General features: G+C 36.2%; 4 protein-coding genes across 5 annotated transcripts; 3 read left to right on the forward strand and 1 right to left on the reverse strand.

The window, feature by feature from the left end:
- Positions 1-27: 27 nt before the first annotated feature.
- On the forward strand, positions 28-1,073 carry LOC104756507 (uncharacterized). Its single transcript, XM_087495259.1, has one exon. It carries the CDS (start codon positions 371-373, stop codon positions 959-961), a length of 591 nt encoding a protein of 196 aa, XP_087351385.1. The 5' UTR covers positions 28-370; the 3' UTR covers positions 962-1,073.
- A 442-nt stretch (positions 1,074-1,515) lies between these two features.
- LOC104759337 (SWI/SNF complex subunit SWI3C) lies at positions 1,516-5,895 on the reverse strand. Of its 2 annotated transcripts, none has more exons than XM_087495257.1 (9): positions 5,640-5,895; positions 4,948-5,487; positions 3,819-4,357; positions 3,316-3,673; positions 3,141-3,214; positions 2,877-2,962; positions 2,723-2,778; positions 2,443-2,627; positions 1,516-2,337 (listed from the first exon to the last, which is right to left on the reverse strand). In XM_087495257.1, exons 1-9 carry the CDS (start codon positions 5,653-5,655, stop codon positions 1,777-1,779), a joined length of 2,415 nt encoding a protein of 804 aa, XP_087351383.1. In that variant the 5' UTR covers positions 5,656-5,895; the 3' UTR covers positions 1,516-1,776. The 2 variants fall into 2 exon arrangements, with proteins under 2 accessions (XP_087351383.1, XP_087351384.1); XM_087495258.1 differs by having other exon boundaries at positions 2,443-2,618; positions 5,640-5,881.
- Positions 5,896-9,999: 4,104 nt separating this feature from the next.
- LOC104756510 (N-glycosylase/DNA lyase OGG1) lies at positions 10,000-11,615 on the forward strand. Its single transcript, XM_087495260.1, is given in 4 exon segments — positions 10,000-10,710; positions 10,889-11,099; positions 11,229-11,438; positions 11,440-11,615. Coding segments are annotated over 4 exon segments (1,107 nt in total). The 5' UTR covers positions 10,000-10,057; the 3' UTR covers positions 11,473-11,615.
- A 331-nt stretch (positions 11,616-11,946) lies between these two features.
- LOC104756511 (proteasome subunit beta type-3-A) lies at positions 11,947-14,132 on the forward strand. The gene is made up of 7 exons (XM_010479116.3): positions 11,947-12,106; positions 12,247-12,428; positions 12,541-12,648; positions 12,820-12,909; positions 13,260-13,344; positions 13,650-13,744; positions 13,850-14,132. Exons 1-7 carry the CDS (start codon positions 12,101-12,103, stop codon positions 13,896-13,898), a joined length of 615 nt encoding a protein of 204 aa, XP_010477418.1. The 5' UTR covers positions 11,947-12,100; the 3' UTR covers positions 13,899-14,132.
- Positions 14,133-14,142: the final 10 nt, after the last annotated feature.

The raw sequence follows: 14,142 nt of genomic DNA on the forward strand, positions 1-14,142 counted from the left end.
TAAAATCTTCCGAAAATGCAACAAAATACAAGTGAATAAATATACCAAGATTCCTCACACCCACATAAAAGGAAGGTTCGGATACACACATATCCAAAACTATAGAAAACATAACTAAATAAAAATAAAAATGCTGTCAACACAACAAAGTTCGGTGAATCTTTTATAGTTCTGACATAAAAAAATAAAACTGTAAAAAATAAATCTGGATACGTTCTAAAAAATAATTGGTCAAAACTATAAGTAGTGTTTATTGTTGTTGACTACTTGTTGTTACATGATGATGAATTGATGATACCTTGAAATTTGAAACAAATCGATTCTTTTTATTTTCTTTTGGGGGGTGTTGTTGTACTTGTATGTAATTTCAATGGTCGAAGGTGACGATTATTCTTTCAAAAGACCCGGAGCTGTGCCTTTTCAGTGGGAAGTCCGACCCGGTGTAGCCAAAACCCAACCCGGTGATGATGATGATGATGATCATCATCACCCCACCCACACTCTTCTTCAACCTCCCAAAAGACTTGCTCCTATCAGATTAAAACCATTTCCGCCGTCTGAATCCAGAAGCCGACCAGTTTCTCCCTTCGCTCCTCCGTCGTCTTTCAAGCTCAAATCGCCGCCTTCAGATTCCGACTCCCAATGTTCAGGACCTCTGATTCCGTATTTCCGTTCTTCTTCCCCTCGAGCAGGTGGGTGTTTCTTTCCCAAGTCATTGTTTGGGTGGAAGAAGAGTAAGAGCGGTGGTGATATTAAAAAGACCGATCAGGAGGAATCGTCATCGTCATCATCGGAGTTTGAGAATTTCTATGAAACGGGATCAACGTTTTCTCGGTCGGAAGATTCAAGCCAGGGATCGGTTTCTTCGAGGTGGGGTTCGCCGAAATCGTCATTCTCCTCTCGCCGTGGTTCGCCGCTGAAACGCACTGATTCCGATTGTATGAGAAAAACACCATTTTAATGATGGGGCTCAGTCTCGCCTCTGTTAGCCTTAATTTTATTTTAATTCCTTAGCAAAAAAAAACATTTTTAGAGTATTATAAATTGAATAAAAAAGGATTTGAGTTTTTTCATTCCGACAAGAACTATAATGTACATTTATAACGGAACTGTCTGTATTGTCCAAAAGGCAACTTCTACGGTCTGAAATGTTAAGAGTAAGGGGGGTGTATTCAAACCATGATTTTGGAGAATTTGATGGGATTTAGGAAATTTAGAATTTTGATAGATTTTAGGGAAGTTCATATGATTTTCTGTAAAATTCTTTCAAATCTCACCTAAAACCATGAGATTTGGATTTCTGTATTTTTAACTAAACAAATCCTCCAGAATCCTCCAGAATCCTAAAAATTATTAAAATCATAATCCACAAAACTGTTTTGAATAACAGTGGATTTTAAAGTAGATTTTTAAATCATCAGTTCAATAACAAGGGATTTTAATGGATTTTAAAGTAGATTTTTAAATCATCAGTTCAATAACAGTGGATTTTAATAGACTTTTTAAAATCCATGATTGAATAACATAGAATTTATAAATTTCTCAAGTTGAATACACCCCCCTAAGTGAAAATATTAGGGAAGAGAGACATAGACAGCAGACATTAAGATTGGTAACTGTTTAATTCACAACCGAGAATGATTTTGTTACTACAAGACACTACTAACTTAGGAACAACACTACCGGTCTGTCTCAAAGCCAATAACAAATAACAAGGCGGAAATAAAATAAATATGGATACTGATAAGCTATTAAGTAAAGCTAATGAGATACTTCTCAGTTTAAGCCTAAACCAGACCCTGAGCCTGAACCCGTGGAAGACCTAACCATTGGGTGACTAAACGAGGGTTGGTTGATGGATGCTGCTGCTGCTCCTGCTCCTGCAGGGTTATTAAGTTGGTTGTTGCCAAACATGACATTTGGTGAAGCCGTTGATCCTGCATTCGTCTGTATCGCATTGAGAGGCAATCTCGGGCCAAATGAGAAAGCTTGTTGTTGCTGTTGTTGTTGGCGTGCCATGAACTGCATCTGCGCATGGACTTGCGGGTTGTTGCTGAATCCTGGGATGATGCTTGGTTGAGAAGTTGCTGAAACTTGTTGTTGTTGCTGCTGCAAGAGAGTATTGATGTTGTTACCACCTGTGGACAGAGACATCCCTTGGAGATTATTATTATTAGTCTGTGGAGGGATTCCTCCAGGTGATCCAAATCTTGCTGAGAGCATACGGACTCGTTCTGCAGCAAATCTCTGACGTGTTTTCTCTACTTGTTCGCATTCTTTCATCAACAACGTTTCAATTTCTGCAAACTGCTTTAGTTTCAGCTCCATCCTCTTCAGCTGCGGTTTTTTTTTTTTAATGATATCAGCAATTAACAAACGCTATTGACAAAATAAATTAACCAACTATACAAATTCTCCTTAGCAACTGGTTCCGGTATTTACCTGGTGATTTACGATATTTGCAGAAAGCCTTTGGATCTCACGTTCTTCATGATCGGCAAACAATTTTGCTTTCGTTGCTGCAGCTGATAGACCGGCTCTAAATGCTACCATAACCTTATCCTGTGGCAGTGGAGTCGGTGGTTCTGCTCCGTTTTGGCTCGATGTTTTATGTGCTCCTGAGTTTTCTTTTACAATTAAAGCATGTAGGTATTGAAGATTAGACTAAAACAAAGGAGCCAAGAAATTACTGTAAAGAGAACAAACAAGTAAACTGCCTTACCATCTTGCTGCTGATTTTCTCCAGCTTCTTTCCCTTGCACTCCCTCAGATTTCATCCTTTATAGATTGAGAAGTTTCAGTATAGTCCATAGTTAAACTTCATTCTACTACAAAGATATAAAGATATCTAAAATGGACAGGGTCATGGAGCTAACCTATCATCCTCAGATAAAATCGCAAGGGACTCATGGGCACATGACGCAGCAACTCGAGGTCCAACAGCTGATGCCAAAAATGCAACCTAAAATGTATCGGTATCAGGACCCTTACATTTACTAGAGGACTATTTTTTTCACTCAAAACATGCATACAGTTTAGTCCTTAGATCAACCGATTCATGGATCAGTATCTCTAACAGGTGAGATCAAAAGGCTAATGAGAAGAGCATATCAAATTTGCAGCGAAAAAAGTTTACTAACCAATGCCATAACCGGATTCGGAGACTTCACAAAAGGAAGCTTGATCTCAGTGTCAGAATCTTGCTCCGAATATCCTGCAGAGGCAAGTCGACAATGAGTATGGCATGTCAAAGAACATAACTAAAGCCAATACGTCATTGCTACAAATAGTTTGAGATGAGGAAAGCAAAATCACCGGGTATATCTCCATTTGAATCTGGTCCTTTGTGGTCATATCCATTTGCAGGGTTTTCCGAATTAGTTACACCTGGAACCTCAACATTATCCAAAAGACCATCCTCCACAGGTAATCGAAGAAAATGAAGAATGCATTGAGCTTTTGATTTGGAACCAACATGATCTGCAATCTGAATCCAATTTTCATTGTAGAGTTCCACAGCTTCAAGAAGTAAGAGAGTTTCCTGATCATTCCAATTGTCTCCATCTTGATCGCCATAAAATTTGGATGGATCCACTCTTACAAAGTCAAGACAAGAATGTCCAACAACAAATCTTCCATGGTGAAAACAATCAGAGCATAAGACTACATCCCCCTGTAAAGTAGAGATGAAGCAAATTTAGTTAGAAGCGCTCTGATATCCGAAACAGTAAGCAAGATAAGGTTTTGAGTCTATAATGGAAAAAAATCAGATAAATGATACACAAAGAGTAATGCGTGAGGGAAAGCATGCTAAGAACCTTCTTTTGCGATTGGAAGTACACAGTTGGAAGAGGTCGAGAACAATGGTTGCAATGATTATCACATAGGTGTTCACGAATTCTGATGTCCAAGTCAGGGATGTCACCATCCAAGCTTGACAAGGATGAATACACTTCAGCCCCCTTGTGTCTACAGTTGGGCTTGTCAAATTTGATCAAACTATCAATAGATGTTAAAGCAGCAGACGGCACGTGGACCTCACCATTTGTATCCTCCCTCACATCCAATGCATCTCTAGAAGGCCCAGGATGTGACTGGTCAGTGGCACAGTAATTGATTATTCCCCAGTGATCAAGAAAACGGAAAACTCGTGCAAAATCTTCAATGTCAACACCATCTACCAATCCTTGACAATCAGAAATCGTCAGTGTCTTTTCAGGGTTCTGCATATATTTTGAAACAATTGCGTTCCTGAATTCCATATAACTTTCGGGTGTATGATTTGGCGATTTTCCAGAGAAGAATTGTGGCACCACTTGCCTTTCAAGCCGATCCACTGTATTTGGTGCAAACCAATCTGTTCAAATGTAACAGCAAAAGTAAAACAATAAATTCGAGCACTGTGAACCAAAATATCAGAAATAAAAATAAACTAAGAGGGAAATCAGGATACTTCTGAACATAACCTCCAAGAACATAGCCCAAGTAAAATTTAGAGGACATCACTAGCATAATCCATTCAAGATACAATTCTGATCAAAGAAACCTAGGGCTACTCAAAGCCAGCAGTTATTCTAATTTTATTAATACATATACATAGATGATGTGCAAGAGTTCTAATACCTCTCCCTTTCCATCACACAGACCATAACAAAAATCTGATATGAAATGGAGTTGCTTTCAGAGTAATGTAAACTAAGAACCACGCACTAGATAGAAGTCAGATAAGACCTTATACATTCAGGAGCTACCGGCATAAGAACCCTTTGAGATATCTTAAGAAAAATCAAATTCTTGACAACAAATATGACTACTACAATACTAGTACCAACCAGCAAAATCTGATACTGCATTAAGCCTCACTTCTAACTTCAACATAGCCAACACTTACAAGTATTCAATTCATATGCAAACTCATGAACAGAAGGACAAGAGAAACAAACAAACCTGAATGCATAGGCAAGACATGGACCAGATCCCCAAACCGTTTAGCAACACCTTCTCCTTCCAATATAGGTGGTGGAGAGATAACATAAGCAGAAGACGCTCCATCACTCCTCTCGAGATCAAAAGACAGAGCATCAGCCGGCACAGTAGACAACGCTTGCAATTGCCCATATGCAATATTCTCCAGAGCCGGAAGCGAGCCTTGACCTCTAGTCTCCCCAATCAAACCACCTCTCTCAGCAGCCACAACAGCGGTTACAGACGCGTGTGGACGGATCACAACACGCTTAACCACAGAGGGGAAATCAGAGATGCGCGAACCGGAATCTTCAACTACTTCGCCAATACCGTGTCCTGGATCGGGAGTTGCGCCGCCGTTCTGGTGAAGCTCATCGGCATTATTATTATCAACGTCATCAATTTCTTCGTTGTTGTTGTTGTTGTCTTCGTCTTCTTCCTCGATATCTTCCTCCTCTTGTTTCGGTTTCCTCGCCGCCGATAACCCACCTCGCTTCCGTCGTTTCCATTTCCCTCTTCTATCTGCGACGGAATTGGGAAAAAGAGTAATTCAATTCGCAAAAGTAAACAATACCCATAGATACGATCTAAATGGGTAAGTCAAATCCCAATTCAAAATTGGATTTTGAGGGAAGATAGAAAAAAAAACTCGTTTCTAAATTGCAATTTTTTACCTTCAGAAGCTGGCATTCTTGTGGATGTAAGATAGAGAAATTGAGGTTTAGGGTTCTGTGGAATCAAAAGTGTAAGAGAGAATTGCTTTCTTTGTCTTCTTCTGTTCCTCCGAGTCGCTCTGATTTCTTCTAGAGCTCGAGCAACCCACAGCAAACCTTTTTCTCGGAATTTATTTCGCCATTGGTTTCTTTTTAGTCTTCTGTATTTGTTAATTCTAACCTTCTGGCTGTGTAAGAAGTTCGGAAACGCAGGTTTGACTTCAAGATTTCAAGCTTGGTTAACCAATCCGATTTCGGTTTATAATCAAATTTACTTCGGTTTGTATTGATACCGTTTGGTTTCACATTTAAGATATAATTAACGGTTTTGTTCGGTTTTTTAGTTCAAATTGGTTAAACCGATTGAAATTGATACATTAAGGGTAGGGGTGATACTGGTGTGGTGGTTAACCGAACCAATTAACATGGACATACTCCTCTCACAATACTTGGGTTCACCCTTAGGGGTGAACCTCTTCATTCACCCCCTTATTATATAAATAAATAAAATCTGTGTATATTATTCTAAAATTAAAAACTTAAACCGCTCTTTTATAAACCCAAACCGATATATAATTTCGTTCTAATTATAAAATCTAAACCCTAACCATCTAATTTGTAAACCCAAACCGACATATACTTTCGTTCTAATTGTAAAATCTAAACCCTAACCATCTAATTTGTAAATCCAAACCGACATATAATTTCGTTCTAATTGTAAAATCTAAACCCTAACCATCTAATTTGTAAACCCAAACCGACATATAATTTTGTTCTAATTGTAAAATCTAAACCCTAACCATCTAATTTGTAAACCCAAACCAAAATATAATTTCGTTCTAATTGTAAAATCTAAACCCTAACCATCTCATTTGTAAACCCAAACCGACATATGATTTCGTTCTAATTGTAAAATCTAAACCTTAACCATCTTATTTGTAAACCCAAACCGACATATAATTTTGTTCTAATTTTAAAATCTAAACCAAGTCAATATTTAGCTTTCCTTAAATAAAAGTATACAGAATTTGTTTCCTTAATTTATTTTACTTTTAAATATTAATTTTGATTTATTTTTAAATAAAATATTAAATAGAACATTGTGATTGGTTGAAAAGGGAGGGGTGAATACATAGGTTCACCCCTAAGGGTGAACCTAAGTATTTTTCTAATTCTTCATATAGACATACAGTACTCCTCTCATCAAACCGTTATTTTCCACCATAATTTCACTAATTTAACATAAAATAATACGATACAAAGTAGGAGATATTTCATGTGTATCATATATATATTTTTTGATATCATAATAATCGATCATATAATCACTATCAAAGTTAAATATTAATATTTTTGAAAAAAAAAAGTTAAATATTAATATGTTCTTTATCACACAATAAGATGATGAAAAACATCTATCATGTATTCATCATTAAGTTTACTTTTTTCATATTTAGCAAAGTTGGATGTTTAGCATTCAACAAACTATTTACTCAGACTTGGGATAAAACACGTTAACATTTTGAGGATGGTTTTTGGTTTTACACTAATTTATAAGATTTCACATTACAAAATTTTAAGATTTTTAAAAAAAACAAGATATATTTCTTCAATAATTATATATTTAGTTTCAACATTTTTCCTCATTTTTTTGTTCGTCATTGTTTACAATGATAATTAGTTATGTAATTATTATTAGTTTTCTTAGAAATCCACCTTTTTAATATCATTTTATTTTGGGATTTGCTATTAAAAACAATCAGGCATAATTTATTAATTTTTTTTTGTGTTTGGTTCGATTTTCTAAATGATAATCTTGCTCTGTTTGAAATCCTCATGAATTATCAATTTAATTTCAGCTTGAAAACATATTTTAATTCCAAAATCTCTTATTTACGCTTATACATCAACAAAATTAACAGAAGTAGTAAAAATATAAAAATAGAACTTGTAGGAAAGAAGAGATTAGCAACCTCCAATGAACTCGTTTAAACTAATTTATATATTACTAAAATTAACGACCATAATAGCAAAATAAAGGTGTTTGAGGAAGACGAGCTGCAAGCGATAGAGATGAACAAAATCAGTAATGGTTTGTAAGCAAAATACCCGGATCCGAATACACAGTTGACTGAGAGTACCTGGATTCATAGTGGATAAGCTCAAAGCCCTAAAGAGATCTCTTAAATCACTAATCACTAAATGATGATGATGATAGAGGTTTTCATATGTTCAAAAGAGAGACTAATGATTTACTTAAGCTTGTGGAGGTGGATGCTTCTGCCAATTCTCGAAACTTTCAGTCAAGAAAGATATATCTATATTAACATTTTTGAAGTACATTTTGTGTTATGCTCTTTTAGTTTTGTTTATTTAAAAAGTTATTTGCTTACATTAACCCCTAAAATTTTTCCAAAACTAACATCACTCCAGATTTTGTTTCCTAAATATTTTACATTTCATTTCAACAAAAAAAATAACAGCAATCAATATGGAAATATAAACTATCATATATTTAACCACACATTCTGTTATGTTTTAAATATATTTTATATTTGAATCCTTTACAAATAAAAAAAAACAACAATTTGATTCCCATTTTGTTATCCAAAACCTTTGAGCTTTGATTCTTAACGTAAAACAAACTTCGATTGACATTTATTTTAATATTATCATTAACATATATATACTTAATAAAATTTTTAACTATTACGAATATGTAAAATTAAAAAAGTCTAAAAGTTGTATAGTATATGAGTTATAAAGAGAACATGTTGGAATTAATAAAATATTATTGTGTTAACACGGGTTAAATCTTTATTTAATTATTTAATATTAGAATATTTGACATAAAATCAAGTTGATTTAACTAAGATTGTATAAAATAATTAAATCATTAGGAAAATGTGACTTAATCACACCGTATAAATTACTGATTATGTATTTAGACCCCTTATTTTTATTATTATAAATAAAAATCAAAATAGAATCTTAAATACTAAACAAAATAAACTAAATATAACAAACAAATGATTATGAAGTACATTGCGAATTAAAAAAATAATTTAAATATTTAGCCGTACAACAACCGAAAATTTTAGTTATTCCTCTATTTACAAAACATCCAATATTTAACAAACAGATACAACATAAAATATAAACTGTAATAAAAATTATATGTCTGCGGTGTACCGCGGGTTAAAATATAGTTCATGCTAAATGGAGAGTTTCCTAAGATAAGCCGAAGAATCCTACTTCATGCCGGAATCAATAAATATCCAACAGAATGAAAGAGGGGACTAGAACACAACTTACACAAGGGTGTTATAATGAAACCCAATTCTAATATAAATATCCTCGCCGAGATGATTTAATCTCAGCTTGAAAACATATTTTAATTCCTAAATCTCTTATTTACGCTTATTCATCACCAAAAGTAACAGAAGTAGTAAAAATATAAAAATAGAACTTGTAGGAAGGAAGAGATTAGCAACCTCCAATGGATTCGTCTAAGCTAATCTACATATTTTGTAAAAAAAACAACAAAAAACTTGCTTAGGAAGGCAAATCGAGCAATGAACTCCAAATTGTCATGAAAAAATGTGAATAATGCTTAGAATGTTATCATATCTGAGGGGTATTTTTTATATAATTTAATTATTTCGAATCTAAAAACCTATTATATCGCCAAAAATTGGTTTATTTGGAACTTTGAAAACAACTCTAACTTGTTTTTTTTTAATGTCTCATGATTATCTTCTTCTAATTGGGAATGAATCGAGCCGATTAACTTGTTCTCATTAATAAGTACTGTGTTCAATAATTTACCGTCAACTATTTGAAAAAGTATCAAATCAGAGAGAGAGAGTGTGTGTTACCGAAGAGTATATGTTTACCAACTTTAAGAATTATGTTATGATATTTTTCTTTAATATGTCTAACATTTTAATTTTTCGACAAATGACATTTTTTGTTTTTGAGGAAAAAAATATTAAATTTTCAATTGACTTGTGGAGCAAGCGTATTACATAGATTGCATATATATAGTTGGATAATAAAAATATACATATATACAATATATTTTGTAAACTTTTACCTTCCGGTTTCGGTTTGAGCAACCAACGTTGGAGTTATTTTTTAATTAATGTTTGATTGAAAAAAAAATAATAATTAAATTATACATAATCGCAATAATGAAAAGCTTTAATTAATTTTTTGAATCACATTTACTTTGGTTTAGATTGATTGAAAGAGATAACGAAAACAATTCTTTTTGAGTTCAAATTGATTAATCCGGTTCAAATTGATTAAACCGGTTTAAATTGATACATTAAGGGTCCGCTCGCTCGCGTGGGTGGTTCCGTTAACGAGCAACGGCGATGAAGAGACCTCGTGCAACATCTTCTTCGCCGGCGATCTCCGCCACCACGAAACCACCTCTGTCTCCGCCGGTCACACCGATTCTGAAACAGAAGCTACACAGAACAGGAGCACCAAAATGGTTCCCGTTAAAACTCACCCACACGGAGCTGACTCTACCGTTAACTTTTCCGACGGGTCAAACATTCCGGTGGAAGCAGACTGGAGCGATTCAGTACAGCGGAACGATAGGACCTCACCTCGTCTCTCTCCGCCAGCGTCCAGGAGACGACACGGTTTCCTACTGCGTCCATTGCAGCAGCACTAGCCCTAAATCAGGAGCGGAGCTTGCGCTGCTGGATTTTCTCAATGCCGAGATCTCGTTAGCTGAGCTATGGTCTGATTTCTCGAAGAAGGATCCTCGTTTCGGAGAGCTGGCTAAACATCTTCGTGGCGCTCGTGTGCTGAGACAGGATCCGCTCGAGTGCTTAATTCAGTTTTTGTGCTCGTCCAACAATAATATCTCCAGGATTACCAAGATGGTTGATTTCGTCTCCTCTTTAGGGTTACATTTGGGTGACATTGAAGGATTTGCATTTCATCAGTTCCCATCGTTAGATCGGTTATCTAGGGTTTCTGAAGCAGAACTTAGAAAGGCTGGTTTTGGTTACAGGTGTGCTTGCTTGCTTCATCACACTTATCTAACTTTACTGCCTATTGATCAATTAGCCATTTAGGATAAAACTTTGATTGAAGCTTATACCTCCATTATTCGTAGCATTTTCTCTGATTGGTAATGTTCTTCTGAGTGGCAAATACTGATTGTGGTTCCATGTTGTGTGGGTGAGCAGAGCCAAATACATAACAGGTACAGTGAATGCTTTGCAGTCAAAGCCTGGTGGTGGTAATGAATGGCTTCTTTCTTTACGCAAATTGGATCTTCAAGAGGCAGTTGCTGAGCTGTGTACGTTACCTGGTGTTGGTCCAAAGGTAGCAGCTTGCATAGCTCTGTTTTCTCTTGATCAGCATAGTGCCATTCCCGTTGACACACATGTCTGGAAGGTAAACAAAGCTCATCGAAATCTTTGGTTTCTATATTTTATAGCTACTGCTAAATTCAGATACAAATACATTTTTCTGTGGTGACTTAAGTAGCTTTTATTTGTGTTTTGTTATGGGGAAATGGATCAGATCGCCACAAATTATCTACTGCCAGACCTTGCTGGTGCAAAACTGACAGCTAAACTCCACGGCCGAGTGGCAGAAGCATTTGTGAGTAAATATGGTGAATATGCTGGTTGGGCTCAAACATTGCTTTTCATCGCCGAGTTACCTGCTCAAAAAACTCTCTTGCAGTCGTTTTCCCAGCCCATTAACAAACCGGACACATCTGCGGAAGATAAATGAAACTAGCTGTGGCACGATGAAGCCATAACTATATGCTCTACCCCAAGTGTCAGAAGGAAATTTGCTAGACGTAAAGGCATCCTCGATGCGTCAAGTCCAGAAACTTGACCTTACAAAGAACTAATGGCTCGTCAGGCAATTCTCTGGCTGATACAATATTTGGCTCCCTGGTTAGTTGGTGTGGGCGTTTGAGCGTAGTTGGTTCTTATGATCATTATTTACTAGAGAACTCAACATTGATTTGTACTTGTAACTTCTTAATCATTCATGCTTCGAATTGTTTGTTCCCTTTGCAAATCTCTTTGTCTCAACGACTCGCACTTGTATATTGCAATGTACCGAATAGTGGAATTGTGTGAAATCACATAGCCAAGGGAGTTGTGTGAATGAATATGGGACAGTTTAGTTGACCATTGACCTGAAATATTTTATGAATCTCGACAAAATTTAATTAATTTTCCTCATTAAGCCCAATAAAAAGAGGCCTACGTAAATTAGGCCCAAACTATATTGAAGGCGAAAAAAAGTCCGGCTGGATTTTTCTCCAAGCCACCGTCGACTTTACTTAGTACTCTCTCTCTCTCTCCTCCACCTTCTCAGATTTCTCCTCCGTTCGGAAAAGCTCCAAATTCTACTCTGAAAACCCTAAGTTTCCGATGTCGGTAAGTTTCATCACTCCCAGTTCTCTTTTTTTCTTGATTTGAATCTCAGAGACCTCAAACTCTCTATTAGTTTTACGCTTCAATGGTTTAGATAGTGACTGAACGATAAAAAATTGTTTGATGATTTTGTGGCGATTTAGATCTTCGAGTACAATGGAAGTGCCGTCGTGGCTATGGTAGGTAAGAACTGCTTCGCCATCGCCAGTGATCGTAGACTCGGTGTCCAGCTACAAACAATCGCCACTGATTTCCAGAGAATCTCCAAGATCCACGATCGTGTCTTCATCGGCCTTTCTGGTCTCGCTACCGATGTTCAAACACTGTAAAACTATCTTGCTAGCTTCCACATGTCCTCATATTTGTTTTGTTTTTACGTTTTTTGAATTGAATTGACGAGAGTTTTTTTCTTGGTTTTTGTCTTTGATGTTTGAAAGGTACCAGCGGTTGGTGTTTCGTCATAAGCTTTACCAGCTCCGGGAAGAGAGAGACATGAAACCTGAAACTTTCGCTAGTCTCGTCTCAGCCATTCTTTACGAGAAGAGGTTAGTGCCTAGTTTATCAAGTCGATTTGCTTTATTAGTTGCCTGTTGTTGTTTGTGATGCTGCCTCTGATTCTGGTTAGGACTGATTTGCTTCTGGTTAGGACTAATTTGCTAAGTTTGTCTCTGAATTATGATTCAGAATGATAATTCAGATTGGCTGCTTTATTTCAGGTTTGGTCCTTACTTATGCCAACCTGTGATTGCCGGCTTGGGAGATGATGACAAGCCTTTCATTTGCACGATGGACTCTATCGGAGCCAAGTATGTTCATATATTTTCTTGGTTAAATTTCTGATTCGTGTGGAAGCTTTTTCCTTTTGCATATAAATGTCATTAGCTTGGTTAGTGTGGTCTGTTTAGTCCTTGAGCCATATGTTTCATGAAAGTTATCCATTATGCTTTTGGGGGGGTTTTGGGAATTGTTCCTATAAGTGGGAAATGATCATGGTTGCTTTTTCCCTTTCGTCTGCATACTGTTTTGAACTTTTGATACATTTCTCTATCTTGTGTTTGTTGTTACGAACTAATGGCTGCATATTCTGTTACATTTTCTTTTAATTGCTTGATATAACAGAGAACATGGTATAATGATTGTTTTCTTCTAAATGCAGAGAGTTGGCTAAAGATTTTGTTGTATCTGGAACTGCTTCAGAATCACTGTATGGAGCCTGCGAGGCAATGTACAAGCCTGATATGGTTTGTCCACTTGCAACTTTATCCTCTGTTTCTTTATTACTGAATCTGTCAGCGCAAATGCATAGCCACAGTTAGGCGTTGATGTTTGATAGGTTTAAGGTCGTTACTATATATAAAAATGGAATGTTGAAATTAGGGTGCATATATGCCCGTAGAGATCAAAATAGCTTTTAGTTATCTCTTTGATATCTTCAATTGTCCATTTTGGCATGAGGTGTTTAAACTTTGAGCTTGTTAGCCATATTCCGTTGTATGTAGACCTATGTATCAAAGACTCTGGCTTAACAAAAATGGGGATTTTTCAGGAAGCTGAGGAATTGTTCGAGACAATATCACAAGCACTTCTCTCATCAGTTGACCGTGATTGTCTGAGTGGTTGGGGAGGACATGTTTACATTGTGTAAGTTCTCAGTTCTTCTCAATGGGTTTCTTCTTTTTTTTTTTCCCACTTTTGATATCAAAAATTAGTTCTTAAAACAAACTTTCATGGTGATATGTTGTACAGAACACCTACAGAGATTAAGGAGAGGATCCTTAAGGGAAGGATGGATTGATCAGCTTCTTCTTCTATCCAAGTTGTTTTTCATTGTAATCCGGTTTTAAGTAGCGTAACCTTCACATCCCGGTTAAATCATATGATCATTCCCTTCTCTGAAATTATGGCTTCCTGAATCTTGATGATGGTTGATCTCTCCCCTCTTGGATAATTTTATTTCAGTTCGTAGAGTTAACGAAGAAATAACACTTGTACTCTCACTGGTTTCTATTTTTATTTCATTTTTACTAAAGGACACGAAA

The sequence above is a fragment of the Camelina sativa genome, chromosome 17 (genome assembly GCF_030686135.1).
Source record: "Camelina sativa cultivar CO46 ecotype springtype chromosome 17, ASM3068613v1".
In the NCBI taxonomy this organism is placed as follows: Eukaryota; Viridiplantae; Streptophyta; class Magnoliopsida; order Brassicales; family Brassicaceae; genus Camelina; species Camelina sativa.

Excerpts from the sequence above, each read along its gene's own strand:
- LOC104756507 (XM_087495259.1), top strand. The coding sequence starts at position 371 with ATGGTCGAAGGTGACGATTATTCTTTCAAAAGACCCGGAGCTGTGCCT.
- LOC104759337 (XM_087495257.1), bottom strand. Across the intron at positions 4,358-4,947 it reads TGTCTTGCCTATGCATTCAG|ATTGGTTTGCACCAAATACA; the intron begins GTTTGTTTGTTT and ends ACATTTGAACAG. Across the intron at positions 3,674-3,818 it reads ACTTCCAATCGCAAAAGAAG|GGGGATGTAGTCTTATGCTC; the intron begins GTTCTTAGCATG and ends TCTACTTTACAG.
- LOC104756511 (XM_010479116.3), top strand. Across the intron at positions 12,649-12,819 it reads GCCATTCTTTACGAGAAGAG|GTTTGGTCCTTACTTATGCC; the intron begins GTTAGTGCCTAG and ends GCTTTATTTCAG. Across the intron at positions 13,745-13,849 it reads GGAGGACATGTTTACATTGT|AACACCTACAGAGATTAAGG; the intron begins GTAAGTTCTCAG and ends TATGTTGTACAG.